Source organism: Salmo salar, chromosome ssa05 (assembly GCF_905237065.1).
Source record: "Salmo salar chromosome ssa05, Ssal_v3.1, whole genome shotgun sequence".
Lineage (NCBI taxonomy): Eukaryota > Metazoa > Chordata > Actinopteri > Salmoniformes > Salmonidae > Salmo > Salmo salar.
In genome coordinates this window covers 27,963,433-27,979,589 of record NC_059446.1, presented here as the reverse complement: position 1 = coordinate 27,979,589, position 16,157 = coordinate 27,963,433, and the positions used below count along the sequence as shown (strand labels likewise).

The 16,157-nt window shown below is 41.2% G+C and overlaps 1 protein-coding gene across 3 annotated transcripts in view; it reads right to left on the bottom strand.

Moving 5' to 3' along the window:
- Positions 1–16,157, bottom strand: part of LOC106604525 (platelet-derived growth factor C) — a 65,411-nt gene that overhangs the window by 28,926 nt on the left and 20,328 nt on the right. For 2 of the 3 annotated variants that reach the window (XM_014199211.2, XM_014199212.2), the window contains exon 2: positions 3,170–3,365. In XM_014199211.2, coding sequence (XP_014054686.1) covers positions 3,170–3,365 — 196 coding nt within the window. Of the gene's footprint in view, positions 1–3,169; positions 3,366–4,700; positions 4,974–16,157 lie in introns of those variants that run through there. The other variant, XM_014199213.2, reaches the window with a different exon arrangement.

Here is a 16,157-nt window from a genome sequence, read left to right as displayed (position 1 = left end):
TTTCACTTTGTCATTATGGGTATTATGTTTAGATGGGTGAAATTTAAAAAAAAAGTAATACATTTTGAATTCAGGCTGTAACAACAAAATGTGGAATAAGTCAAGGGATATGAATACTTTTTGAAGGCACTATCTTTTCCATTAATTTGTGTTCGAGACATACAGTATAGCTGGATATTCACAACCTATGATGTGGGTTTTTGACTACATGTTATAACAGTACACAGTACACATCACTAGCTTTCAATATTCAGCCCTTCTTTCCTGATACGGTTTGGAGGACTGTTAAGCAGGCTGACAGCCCCACGGTGGCAGATGGCTAATCTATAATGCAGTGCAACCTGCTTATTACATAGTTTCATGTGTAATGCCACACTCCAACACATTATTTATAGAAATACAGTAAAAGTTCTGGAGAATGATTAAAGCCACTGTAGCCGTGTGTCTCTGTGCTGCTATGCCAACTGACAGGTTGGCAATATGACTTTTCTCCACTGGATTTGGGAAGAATGTTTTTCATCCCCCCTCAGACAAGCAGAATAGTAGATGAGCATCTGAACTACTGAAGATTCTTCTCTTCTTGTTCACTGCAGGGGCTCTCTCTTTCTGTCTCTCTGGAGTTCCCCCCCCACTCTTTAATTTGTTTTATCCCCGGCTACTGCTGCTAATTAGAGAACCAAGGATTTGAGGATTTGTATTCTCTTATTTATTTACTAGTTAATGTGCTGTGAGGCGTTGGGTAGAGCACAATTAACAAGATAATGCTGTGTGTGTGTGTGTGTGTGTGTGTGTGTGTGTGTGTGTGTGTGTGTGTGTGTGTGTGTGTGTGTGTGAATGTTTTCCCTTTACATTTCAGCTTGGATTGGATACCTATGGGGGTGCACCGACTACAAGATAAACGGGGATGTACACAATGTGGTGGAAGGGGGTAGAGCTGACAAGAGTGTGTGTGTGACAGTTAGGAAAATGTGACCGGGAAGATTTCAATTTACTGGCCATTTGAGAAGTTTAGTGGACCCATATGTATTGGGTACGTTCTTAACAGAACATGGAACTCCTGTAATGAAGCAGCCAATAAAATGTCATTTTCAATAATTTTCCAAAATGTAGGAAAACACCATTCTAAACAGCGCACCTGATGAGAGCGGTTCCATATGTGACAGACATGAAAATACAGCAAATAAGGGCGATATTGTCACCATAAAAGGTGGGCATTTTTTCAGGCGGAGTTATAATGCTTGTTCAAGCATACACAGTTTAAAGACAAATGAATACTGCCTCCAGCTCACATTGTAAAATGGTGGGTGACGCGCTGATAGCCTGTTGTCTGCACTTGAATGGTGAACGGGAGGCGTGCTTCAATTGCCAATTTATGAATAAAAATAGTAGCTCTTTTTACTCGTGCACCAAAACTGTTTTAACATGCGATTGCATTTAGAAATGTTACGCAATGAATGGGCTTATAAAAGTGCATGTTTTACTCCAGCAGCAACCAGCTGAGGAGCTGCAGGAGCGTGTGATAGTTGTGTTTGATAAATAAGATACATGATGACTAAGGAAAATACACACAGGCCAATTTAATTCCACAAAATTATGCAAATTAACCTTTTTTTGTTGTTGTCATTTTGGCCGGCAACAGTTTTCTTTTTCGGCTTTTCATTTTTAGCATGTGCATGTGTAAGAGAGAAGCAAATAGGGGAGGAGGATACAGACAGAGCGAGAGAGAGAGAGAGAGAGAGAGTGTGTGTAAAAGAGAGAGTGTGAGTGTGTAAAGGAGAGAAAGACTTGTGAAGATGTGTCTGCTTCTGCTTGTGTGTGCACCTATTCATCTGTTTGCTATCTCTGCCAACTGTGTCTTGGGACCTGATCAAATAAAATGTGTTCTCTGTTGGCAAATGAAAGAAGAGGGAGGTAAAAACGGAGAGGTGGCAATACTTGTATGACCGTGCAAGAGGATGTTGTTATCGTCTGCTCCCATCCTCTGGGACTGCAACTAGTGCAGTCTTGTATGGAGGTAGGGCCAGCACAAAGGCTGTCAATCCTCACTCTTCCCCACCGTGGGACTCCTCCTCTTGGGCTTCAGACAGCACAGTGACCCCATTCATCAAAAGAGATCCACCCACCCAAAATGGCTGAACGTGGGGTCAAATTACCAGCACTGAACCCTCTGGACACGATGAGACAACCTTTACTATAAGGTGTAAATGCCCCCTTTTGGTTCTTCTGACCCCAGAATCAGCTATAGGATCAGCCTATGATGACATCTCTGGGGATCTGGCTGTCTGTGGCACGGTCATGTCATACATCATAACTACCATCAGGGGGCTCTCCAACAATAGCTAGCCACTCTCTGTTCTCTCCCCCTATGCTTTCTACAGGATCTCTCCATACCAACCAGGCAGTCAGACTGGATGGATGGATGTATTGACACCCGGATGCTGAGTATAATGCATGAAGGAAATCGATCACAGACTGGCTCAGCACTGCTGTTCCTAATGAACGGCAATAGAGACAAAGGTAGCTAGTAATTGAAAGGGGGGATTAGATCAAATAAGGGGAGGTCTAAGACCCTTCACAGACTTTAGCTCCTGAGGGGAAAGACCTCTCCGTCATTTGTCCAATCACACAGCCCATATGTAGGGGAACTTGCTGCTGACGAAATATGCACCCACGCCATATGGCCTCGGCAAAACAACTCACTCTGGGCTGTACTTTTTCAATTTTCATCAGCTGCCACACTGGGCAAAAGGCAATTTCACAAATGGGCCCTCTGACTCTAAATCTTGAAAAATGTACCACAACACAGCCATGATATGTGTCATGCTCCCCGGCGCACAGCCTCCGCATGCTAATTTGAACTCGGGAAGTCCTGATGAAAAGCTGGCTAAAGCATAGAATAAAACTAGATTAACTACTACCACTGTAGATGGACATGTAGGCTTACACACTGCATAGTTGCAGTATACTGCACCGTATTGTCATGGTACATCATGTATTTCATTTAGTTATTAAATGGCACGGTACACCCATCAGGTATATCTCAAGGTGAAACACAACATGCTGACTTGGCTATATTGACTATTCAGTATGTTGCATTTTTATTTTACTCTAAATCTGACAGTTGTATGTCATAAGCATATGTTATATGCCTTTATGCTTATGATCTTACTTGCATATTCCGTCCTCTGGGTCTTCCAGGCCGAACCTCTCGTCGAAGGACAAATGGATTCTCATGTTGTCACTGGAGGCCATTAGTCTCCAGACCAGCACGGTACTCCTGGGGTAGGTAAATGGGAAGTCTGGACTATGGATCATTCCCTCTCCTACGACTGTGATTATCTTCTCATGCTGGGAATCTTGGACACCTTGGGAAATGAGAATGTTACTTTTATGTTATATTTACATTGGTAGAAGAGTTGTTTCAGAGAAGATGAGTGTTTAAAGATGAACAGTAATGGTCAACATCATCCCTGCTGGGGTTGTAATTGCGGTTTTATTTAAGATGTTGGCCATTTCAGGACAACATGGTAGAAACCTACTGATACAGAAGGCTAAGATTAAAAGATATATATACAATAACTGTTTTTGGATGTCCATTTATTGGAATAGTAAAATACCATACTCAAAATAATAAACCTTGTATTCACGTGTAAATGGGAAGTGCAATGGGGTGGAAGAGTCAAAACCTCTAATATAATACAACATTACCACACAAAAAAACTCCAATACAGTACAACATTACCACACAAAAAACTGCAATACAATACATTACCACAGAAAAAATCTCCAATATAATAAAATATTACCACAGAAAAAAGACATGAGAAAATGAAGAAAATTTATATCTCTGAGGAAAAAGGAAGAATGCACTGACTGTTCCGCCAGTCTAAATATGCGAACACCGAACAGATAAATAATAATTTATTACACAGAGGCTACCAGCTAAATAGCTTTTTTATGGAATATTGATCGTCAGAGCCGGATAATATTTAAAAAGTAATACATGGGAGTAATAAAAGTATAACTTAATGAATGGTTATGAGACCTCTTTATTGAAATGCGGAGACCATGGTTTTATGTTCTGCTAATACAGTCGACTGTTTCAGAGAGTTGCTGTGGATAATGAAATTATCCTTGAAGGAATCAACACACACTAAGTTTTTACTCACAACAAGTTGGTTTGGGCCAGTAGGGGCCCAAGTAGGTAAGAAGGGAAAAAACATTGAACATGTAAGGCCTGTTTGCAATGTACAGTAATACTCACTATAGTCTCAATCTGACAAGGGAAATCACAGTAAATTGTATTCTTTTATCTACTTTTGTTAGTAGACAAACTGCTACAACATTAATTACAAACACTGAAGCAGGGTGACTTATGATAAGGGCCTTCATACTATATTTGAGTGGGACAATGTTTGTTCTAGTTTGCCATGCGATATAGTAAAGCATTCGTCCACTGCCCCTGGCTAAACAGAGAATATCAACATATATCTATTAGACTATTTATTTAGTCAAGTAGAATTGTGCCTGAACACTCTCCCGTTTGACAAAAGATGAAGTGTTGTTACAAGCAGCACCTGTGTCCTTCCCTGTAGGGGCAGAGTATTTGAGTGAATTTTTACAACCAGAGCAGAAAACAACAACAACAACCTCAAAGCACCTTTCTAACACAGACACTATAATTTCCGCAAATCTCTTACCACTGTCAGCTGTGATGCCGCATCTCGTCTCCATAAACTCCTGGAAGGAAGTTTGTTGGACACGGGGGCCATTAAAATGGAAGGCGGCGCTGTGGGTTTTTAACAAGCTCCCTACGCCGGTTGCCCCCGGGACCTGCGGCCAAGGGGTCTTAAATCATACCCCTCCTGCCGCCCCTCTACGCTCCCCCTCTCCATCAGGGCCTGTCACCTCCAGGAGAATACACTGCCAATAAACCGTCTCTCTGTCTGCTGCCCCACCGGTCCATAATATACTGACTGCGTCCCACCTGAGCCCCCATCAAGACAACAATAGCGAGCTGAACCAATCTCCTAGGAAACAGTGTTATGATGTCACAAATAGATTTATAAACAGACAGCCTTGGGAAATAAGAGGAAGGGAAGCTTTTCCTGATGAATAATCGGATTTCAATTGTGCAGGATAGAATTTCAATTTTCTAATCAAGAGTCAGGTAAAGCCAGAGGGAGACAGCACCATGATGTGAACATATCCAAGAGTCACAAATCATACATCTTGCTATCCTAGTATGATTTGACAAGGAATTATACATTCTGCATCTGTAACACAGCTGTTTCTGCTGGTGTCAGTGAGACCCCACAGATACCTCTTACAGGGGAAATAGCAGGGCGTTAATAGTCTTGCTGAAGGAACGTGCCATTGGAAGTTTCTTAGTGAATTAAATGGATGTGTAACCATTTTGTGGCACTGCATGTGGAGGCATTTGCACTTTAGGGCACATTGAGTTGAATTACTCTTTTATTTTGCAGTATATTTTTAAGAGAGGAGAGTGCCTCATATCTGGCAAGCATGATTCATGTCCTGCTCATTTGCTTTTGATAGAAACAAAAACACAGGCCATGCAAAGTTTGCCACGAGTGCCGACTGCGCTGGCTCTGGACAATCTCAAAGAATGATTCAATGTCAACCCCAAAATCGTGTTCGGAGAGTCCAAAGACAACATTGCTGACCGAGGGAGTGGTCGACAGAGAGACACTGTGTGTAAGAGTCTGATCCAAGATCCAACTCGCTTTGATCCACTTTAATACAGGTTTACAACAATATCTGTGTAGATGACAGCCATAGTCCGTTCCTCTGGCACAAAATACTGCACTGTCGATCACAAATATGAGATCTATAATGGTGATGACACCGCTTGGTGAGATAACACTTACATCAGGCTCTGTCCAAAAGACTTTGATGTTTTTATTTAGGTTTGTTGGCAGGCCAGCTAGGAGAGAGCGACACAAATAATAACACGGTAGCACGTCAAAATATTTCTCAATCAAACTGCTTCGAAAAATCTTTGCTTCCAACACCAACCACAGCGAGCAAAAAGAAAAGCCACCTTGTTTGGGAAAACGAGCTGTTGCGGCAAGATGATTCTTGCACTCCCCCGGAGATAGAAAAATTGCATTTTGTGCAACATCATCCCACACAAAATGGTCTATTACCCTTCAGGCAGTATTTCATGGCTGTACACCTCATATACACCTCTTCCAGAAGACAAAACACTATGTTCTCAGTCAGAGATAAACAGATCATACTTGTTGCTTCAGCCAACTTTTCTTTGATGTCTTTGATGTCCATAAAAAAGTTTGATAGCTCTTTTCATCTGGCGGTGCAAGTAACGGCAGCACCGGGCCCAATTGATTGACTGCTCGCTTGCTATTCATTGGCTGGCAGGGCCTCTAAAGGCTATAGAAGCAACAAGTGGATAGGCCCTTTAATGCTATTAAGCCTAGGCCTTCCATCACAATGGCATGTCTTTAATTACCTTCCTATTATATTACAGTGTGGGGAACACAGAGGCTCATAAAGTACATAATGATTAATGGGAAAATATGTGTCCTTTAACACACAACCTCAGATATACAGTAGATGTGGACATGTGGCACAGTAAGCATCGTAGGATACACATGGTTTTAATGTAGGTTGAGCGAACAACCAACCCCATGAAAAACATACTTGGTACAATTATAAATAGACATGTGCATTTGGGAACCATTCCCAAACATAATTCCTCTGGGAAAAAATCTGTTAAACGCTGAATGGAATGCCTGTTTAATAAGACTGTAATTAAGGGTAGAAATGTCAAAGGAAAATCTGGCCTCAATGTCGTTGAGAAAGGGGGGGAAATGGATATAGAAAATAGAGGTTAGGCCTTGATGAAAAGGTTTTTAGACACGTGGGGAGAAAAAGTGATATGGTACTCTACCCACAAAACCAAAAAGGATATTATGTTGCATGTTGAACCTTTAAAAACCACAGTCTGATATACCATACAAATCAAATTCTATTTGCATGTGAAAATGTCATGGGATGCATTTGGCGATAACCCACTGATGGTACAGTTTCAGTGTGTCTTTACTATAATACATGGGGAAGAAGATATATGTACACATATCTCTTCTGTCATGGGTCTTTGCGTTAAAATATGAACTAGAGCTATTTTGTTGATCTTCTGTAGTTTATTGCCAGATTCCACTTGCACAAACCCTTTCTTTGATTACAGTACAGTATGAGATTACAAACCATCTTTCTTTTACATACCTACATTCAACCTCCATTTTCATTACTTTCTCAGAAATAATACAGCTTTCAGACGTCGCCCTTTCAACTTTTCCATTAACTGACCCTTGTTTAGCCCCATGGTCCAGCGTTTTCCCTATATGCATTTAGCAACGTCGCACTGGAGCTAGATGGTCACGTGTTTTCAGTGTAAACTTAAAAACCACTAAATCATCTTTGAGAATAATCACCGAAATAAGAACTAGACAGAGGAAGAATCTGAAATTCCAAAAATGGCATGGCATGGGGTCCCCATTGATTTTGTTATAATGATTGAGTCACTCAGATAGCATAAGAACAAGGCATAAGTCATGGGAAAATGTGTATAATTGCAGGATATTTTCTTTGAAACTGTAAAATGTTCTCTGTCCCATCGTGTAAAATTGCAGAAAATTTGCTTTAAAACGGCAACATTGTCTCTGTGGCCAAGAGGAGGGTCTTTAAAACCGTGCCACACCCCCTTCCCCCACCACTAACTTTGCCACCGCTGCTGGGGGAAACACTGTGGTCCTCTAGGTCTGTCTTTTTCTGGGTGAAATCCAGACTTCCAGATGACCTCACTCTCCAGGTTAACCAATGTCACATAATGATCTGAGGGTTGTCCCCGGAGTCAATTACCTCAAACCTGACTTTTCCTTGACCCACTTTTATTTTTTCTCCTGTGAGGAAAGTGTAACCACGATTAAGGGAGGATGTGAGTTTGAATAAATAGGCCTATACAGTGCTACCATTGTGCTTTGTTCACATGTTACTGGGTAAACCATTCTGATCTATGCTACCGCTGTTAAACATTAACCTTTCCATGCCCAAAACAGATGACAGTGAGTGAGTGCTCACATGAACATGCACATTGAGAGACGCCCACATCCACAATTACCCACAGTCATATTCCACAACACTCATGCATGAATGCTCAATCACACTCAGGAGCATGCACATACATATGCAAACACACAAACATACACACACACACACAATATGAAAAGGCAGCCTGTGGGCTTGCTGTATGTGTCCTATCACAGTGGAATAACAAAACTTCCTCTGACTTTGCTGTAACATTACAAAATTATCATGTTTTCATTATTATATCATAAATGTGTCACATTACAGAAACCCTGTAGCAATGAGCTTATCTAACAGACATGTGGTGTAATATACGTCAGACATAACTTTTGTTCCCCTAATAGACCAGCACTATTCATGTCAGACCACAAAACACCTCAACTCCCACAAAACTGTTAGCATTCTACTCCAAGTTTAATGGAAGGTTCTCAGAGGTTACAGTAATAATTCTCCATTCCAGTTGACATTGGTTAGAGGTAAACTGTATCTAATTGCTATGGATTGCATTGACATGAGGGTCACGCCTGTTAAGCGGACAAAATATAATTTTCACATGGAACAGCAAAAATCGGACAATTCAACACCGTGCCACCTGCGCCCTCGACTGTCTCGCTTCGGTCTCCGACGTCAAGCCTAAGTGGCCGTGGCAGTTTTTTCCCTTCCTATAAAACAACACGAGAACCATCAGGGCACTGAATCAAAATAGTTTTTATTTTACCCGTGTTACCCGCTAATCAAAAGTCGCTATGAGTCCCTAAACAAAAGTGTCCAAGCCGCTTTGCTCAGGTGATGAAACAATACCCAACAATGAATTCTTTTTTTAATTCCTGCTTTCAGGCCAAAGCAATGGCTTGCACATCTGTTGCTTATTACAGCTTAGGGGTGGTTAGTACAGGTGCAGTAAATTCCAGGCCTTGCTTTGGGATATTTATTGCCTTTGGGTTTAAAGTCGGTCAGACAAAAAGTCGCTGAAACACGGCATTGGATTTTTTTCATGCCATGAAAAAATTATTTGGCTGCATGAGACCACTGCCTTCTGTAACGATTCAATCTGCCGGGCATATGCTCCTGTATGAGACTAAACATGAAGCGTGACGGCTTTGACACCTGAAATCCCTGGAGAGGTCACTGATGCTACTGTGACGGCTGGTGAGGAAGGGATGACAGAGGACTGCAAGCTGGCTGAGTCATGGCAATGTTTTGTGTGTGTGTTATACTGTAGATGTGTGTTTGTAGTTTGTAGGTGAGTGTATTTGTGTTGGTTTTAGTCTACAAAAGGCATCCTTATGTGAATTGAGTCAGTCATATACTGACTATGTCTTATAACATATAAACCACTATGGCTAGTGTCGAAGACAAAATCAATGGTAAAAATCACTGAGATTTGATTGACAGAATGACTCAAACCTTTGACTCCCTACCAGGTGAGGGGGAAATCTCACCCATCTACCCCAAAGGATATGTACTAGAGGTCGACCGATTAATCGGAATGGCCGATTAATTAGGGCCGATTTCAAGTTTTCATAACAATCGGTAATCGGTATTTTTGGCCACCGATTTGCCGATTTAAAAAAATATATATATATTTACACCTTTATTTAACTAGGCAAGTCAGATTAAGAACACATTCTTATTTACAATGACGGCCTAGAAACGGGGGTTAACTGCCTTGTTCAGGGGGGATTCATTTTTGCAACCTTCGGTTACCAGTCCAACGCTCTAACCACCTGCCTTACATAGCACTCCACAAGGATTAACAGGCTGACTACCTGTAACGCGAGGGCAGCAAGAAGCAAAGGTAAGTTGCTAGCTAGCATTAGACTTAGCAAAAACTATCAATCTTAACATAATCACTAGTTAACTACACATGGTTGATGATATTACTAGTTTATCTAACGTGTCCTGCGTTGCATATGATCGATGCGGTGCCTGTTCATTTTCATTGAATCACAGCCTACTTCGACAAACGGGTGTTGATTTAACAAGCGCATTTGCGAAAAAAGTACTGTCGTTGCACCAATGTACCTAACCATAAACATCAATGCCTAACAGGAATATTTAGACTTAGTCACTCGTTAGATAAAATACGGAACGGTTCCGTATGTCACTGAAAGAAAAAAACGTTTGTTTTCGAGATGATAGTTTTCAGATTCGACCATATTAATGACCCAAGGCTCGTATTTCTGTGTGTTTATTATATTATAATTAAGTCTATGATTTGATAGAGCAGTCTGACTGAGCGGTGGTAGGCAGCAGCAGGCTCGTAAGCATTCATTCAAACAGCCCTTCGCTGTGCTTCAAGCATTGCGCTGTTTATGACTTCAACCTGGGTGGGTATAATTTGTGGAACGTTCCAACAGGAATCTATTCCAAAAACTTCGTAAATAACAAGGTTCCCAAAAAACAACGCATACAAAGTTGTATAGCGGCAGAATAAGATACCAGGTAGGGAGTGGTCTATTTCATTGCGTTTTTCACTCATCACGTTTATTCCAAAAAATGTCTGTCCTCACATGTCTGTTTGCCTATGGACAAACATTAACAATAAGCTACATGGTGAGTTGATGCCTATTCGGCAGCTAGTTAGCTAGGTTTGTATGCGTTGCTACTTTGTATGCGTTGTTGGTTGGCAACCTTTTACTTTATGTTTTTTTTCACCCCTTCAAGCCTATCAACTCCCAAGATTAGGCTGGTGTAACCGATGTGAAATGGCTAGCTAGTTAGCCGGGTGCACGCTAATAGCGTTTCAAACGTCACTCGCTCTGAGTCTTGGAGTAGTTTTTTCCCTTCCTCTGCATGGGTAACGCTGCTTCGAGGGTGGCTGTTGTTGATGTGTTCCTGGTTTGAGCCCAGGTAGGAGCGAGGAGAGGGACGGAAGCTATACTGTTACACTGGCAATACTAAAGTGCCTATAAGAACATCGAATAGTCAAAGGTATATGAAATACAAATCGTATAGAGAGAAATAGTCCTATAATTCCTATAATAATATAATAACTACAACCTAAAACTTCTTACCTGGGAATGTTGAAGACTCATGTTAAAAGGAACCACTAGCTTTCATATGTTCCCATGTTCTGAGCAAGGCACTTAAACATTAGCTTTCTTACATGGCACATATTGCACTTTTACTTTCATCTCCAACACTTTGTTTTGCATTATTTAATCCAAATTGAACATGTTTCATTATTTATTTGAGGCTAAATTTGTTTTATTGATGTATTATATTAAGTTAAAATAAGTGTTCATTCAGTATTGTTGTAATTGTCATTATAAAAAAAAGGAGAAAATAAATCGGCCAATTAACCGGCATCGGGTTTTTGATCCTCCAATAATCGGTATCGGTGTTGAAAAATCATAAATCGGCCGACCTCTAATATGTACTTCCCCTCGGGTCCTCTGTCCATCACAGCATGGGACCAGGAGTGGCCCTCTGTTAGCACGTCCTGCTGAAGCATGGCAAAACATCCGCGGACGCTATCGGATGGCCCAACCAGATACCGCCCAGCCTGACAGCGGGCATGTGTAACTGGGTGGAGATGGCTGCTGGCATATTCATGTTTCTGTGTCCAGAGTTCTTGAGACACTTTAACTCTTCCGAACTTATCAGATCACTTTCCATCTCTTTCTGTCCCTCTCTCTCTTTCAAGCACATGGGAAGAGTTCTAGTGCAGGGCAGTCCAACTGTGAAGCTTGTGAAAATGCCATGCAGTATCACTATTACAACTTGATGAGTCTATCTTTGACTTCAGTCCAACTGTTGCCTTGAGGGTACACTGTAGAGCTGTTGGTAACATGGACAGATTGTAAACCTGGCTCTTTATTTTTTCACATCTTTCTAGTGGACAGATATAGAATATTTGGCAAGTTTACAGGGACCATGTTCGTGCACTTGATGTACACAGTTTGAGGAAATATCAATACCTTTTTATTTTAATGGGATGCCTGTAGCTATGTATTAGGGATTCCTCAAATTGGCATCCAAAATCCAAGATGGGGGGCATTTGGATTGAACAATCAGAAGTTTTTGTTTGAGGGAATCTGGGTTGAACCCTCCAGGTATTCCAGGCAAAATCAAATCAAATCAAATTGTATTGGTCACATACACATGGTTAGCAGATGTTAATGTTTGTGACAGTATTGCATAGCACGGTATTACTATGGCAGCCTAAGAGCTCTGAAATATTGATTGATTCACATTAAATTCACATGAATACAGGCAAGCTTTTTTTGTTATGGCTCAGAACACATACCCCTGGGTAAGACATATGAAACACGTAGGCTCAAACAGGGCTTTAGAAGTGGGGGCCACTGCAGGATTTGCATTACTTTGAGTAATAAAGGGGCATAATCTATAAATCTCTGTAACAAATCGCTCAGTTTTAAGGCATGGTCCTGAGAGAAACAAACGTCATTTGAACATTAACCGCAATTTGTTGAACGTTAGCCGAGGTGATGAGGTCTTCTTCTACACACACCCTGCCAGCGTGTGTGTGAGAGCGTGTGAGCACGTGCATTTGTGTGAAAATGAGACACACCAAATCTAAATTGAACTCTTTCTACACTTCGGCTCTTTCCATTCCAGTGACTGAATCGTTCAGATGTAGGATCTTTATTTGATCACCCTGTTGCAGAAGAACTTGTAAAACTTGTAGTGTAGTTGAGGTTTAAAAAGGCTTCTGCTGTTTGTAATTTCTACTTTGAAATGACAGATTTTCCATTATAACCCCTACAAAAATCATCCATTAATTCTAATCCATATAATAATTTGCTTTTGTTGCAGCAGGGTTATTTTGCTGTTGTAGCATACTGGCTCAAATTAAGATCCTACATCTGTATGCCACAAAAGGGCTCTGCTCCGGTTACAAATGGTCCCTGTCCCTCAACAATTTGGGCAAGCCTCTAATTAGTGCAGACACTCATGTCTGGCCTCTTCAAAAAGAAGATCAGGTGTCGCTCCAACCGCCTCACTAATACTTTCACTACAGGATTTATATTTGTGTGCAGGCAACAGCTTGACCCCTTGGATTCTGACCCTTGACCCCTGGGTCTGCACTTAGACATGACATCACCTGTGCGCCAACCATCACAGAGAAGCACAAGCTGCTATCTGATCAATCCCACAGAATGGCTTCATTTGTATTTAAGACTCATCTAGTGAATAACAATTATGCTCATCTTTCTGACAGCGTTAAATTGTTAGATACTAATAAAAAGTTGAACGTTTTCATAGTATTTCTAAAATACTTCTGCTGGGAGTGAAAGTGACAGCCTGCGAACTGTAACCAGTCCTCACAATTAAACATATCTTTTGTGGGACACTATCAAAGCTGAGATCTGTAGCTTGTTGGCTAAATCAAAGGCAGTCTAGTTATCCAGAAAAGTAAAACAACCACTGCCATTGTTGGAGGGACAGATTTGTCTTAATTTCTGCATTAGCCGTCAAAATGAGTAGATATCAAAGATAATTCTTGTTTCACAGTAGACGTAATAGGTTAGGAGGAGAATGGGAGGTTCGAGACGTGTCTTACAAACACTGGGAGACAAGCCTAACCCTCTGTCTGGCTCAACACCAGCCCGTTGACAGACAAGCCAAATCTTTTTTAAAGTTCTCTCCACAGCTGTGAGGTCTTATGGCGGAGGCTGCTCCGGGCCCCTTTGTAGTCACATCTGTTGAAACGGACAGCTGGATGTTTGGAGTAAATTACAGTTTTATCTGGGCAGGCCATATTGGTACACAGCTTGACTCAAGATCCATATACTGCTATTTAAGGCTGATTAGAGATCCAGGTTGTTTGATAGAGTTGGAGACTGAAGACAGAATGGCAATCATAGTCCCACTTTGCACATAGCAGCTCTTTAGACCCCAAAACAGAACACTAAATTCGCAATGACCACCTTGAAATAGTTCCACAGTGGAGGTCTTGATAAAGTGTGAAGTTAACGTATAAGAGAGGTGGGGCGAACTTTTGAGATTCTTTTAACACAGAAAGTGCCCAACTCTGGGCTGGTAACTAATTGGTTGGCTTATATCTCCGGTTGCAGCTTGGACAATACCCACATTCACACTCCACAGAGAGCCTCAGCTTCACACATGTTCCTCCCACAGTCTATTACTTGTAATCTTAGTTTATAAATGAAAAGCTCTACTTGTAACTTCTCACGAAAGACCACACTGATTTAATTTGCCTACGTCATGCCCTTGAAAACAGATTGCAGCCACCTACAGCAGCCGGAGACTGAACATTTGGGCGGTACATAAAAACATACGTTTTTTTTTTAATGAGCAACCCTTTAATAAGCTTGGAGATATGAAAGTGAATCTGGGCAAAGCTTTTCAAAAGGTCTAATGTGATATTCAGCAGCGGAAAATTTCGTAAATAATCCTAGCCAGGAAAGGGGTGACAAGCACCAAAGAACATTTTAATCTGGGCAATTAAAAACAAAATGTTATGGCTCTGTTTTTTTCTCCGAGATATATATCTGTTTCTTTTAGAGGGTTACCCTCTACTTCTAATTAATGGCTGCCCCACCAGGCTCCCATAACCCAGAGTCCAGCTGTCTGGGGAAGGGAAGCAGCAGTGGGGATCGAGTGGCCTGAGAGAGCCCAAGGTAATGAAAGTAGGTAGTCAGCCGATTACTTTCCATTGCCTGAGAGCCAAAACTCTATGCCTTACTAAATATGGACGTGTGTTTGTGCAATTTTCCAATTACTTTCAACTTGGCATATCTTGGTTTTGTAAAGCCAAGTGTATTTGTACCTGGTTATTTAGAGTAGTTGACCTAAGTAGCAATTTGACAGTTACAAAATGGAAAGTAATCTATTTTAGTGCAAAACTCTGCAAGGGGCACTGACTTAATTCCTGCAGGTGAGTAAGTAAGTTGGTTTCTGTATACTCAGCAGCGCAGAGCAGTAATCATGACCCCCTGATAAAATCATAGTGTGGTCAGTTAACAGATGTTTTAACTACAGAACATGACCCTTCAATTGTCCCTAGTTAGAGTGTTGGGACAGTAACCGAAAGGTTGCTGGATCGAATCCCTGAGCCTGCCCCTGAGCAAGGCAGTTAACCCACTGTTCCCAGGGCGCCGAAGACATGGATGTCGATTATGGCAGCCCCCCGCACCTCTCTGATTCAGAGGGGTTGGGTTAAATGCGGAAGACACATTTCAGGTGAATGCATTCAGTTGTACAACTGACTAGGTATCCCCCTTTTCCTACAGTGCATTACCCTTCATTAGTCCCTGCAGTATAGTACATTGCCCTTCATAAGTCCCTACAGCACATTACCCTTCATTAGTCTCTACAGTACATTACCCTTCATTAGTCCCTACAGTACAGTACATTGCCCTTCATAATTTATTCACATTACTCTACTTTAATAAAACATTTCAGTTGTGTATATTACGTTAGTTTTATTTAATTCCAAATCAACATCTCACCTCTATAGAGCTGCTAGCTATGCGGTCTGGAAATCACAATTTTTGTGGTTTTTCAAAGTAAATAACAGATACTTTTATGACTGCTGAATACCAACCATCAAATCACTTAGATCATGTATTTTCAGGTAGAGATACCTCGCGAAGCAACTGCTCTCTATCCCTCTCAATCATTACTCTCTCCCTATCCGTGTCTGCTACACACCGACTGGACAAGTAGGTGCACAATGGATCATGGTCATTGTAGTTAATTACCTACGTTTTCTTCACTAAACAATGTAGAATACTGGCCGGTTGGAAACTACAACTTCCTACTACATCACAAAGTTCGTGCTTGATCTGATTTATCTTTAGAGAAATTGCGCATTCAGCTCACAGAAAAAAAATAACTAAATGGAATTCAAATAATTTAACAGACATCGGTCAATTCGTTTCATTAAATCCTACAAATAACCAAAATGTTGGTTAATCGCTCAGCACTAAGCACATTACCCTTCATTAGACCCTACAGTACAGTACCTTACACTTCATTACACCTCAAAGCCCAACGCATATGGCCTTCAATTAATCCCATTTATATGGCCTTTC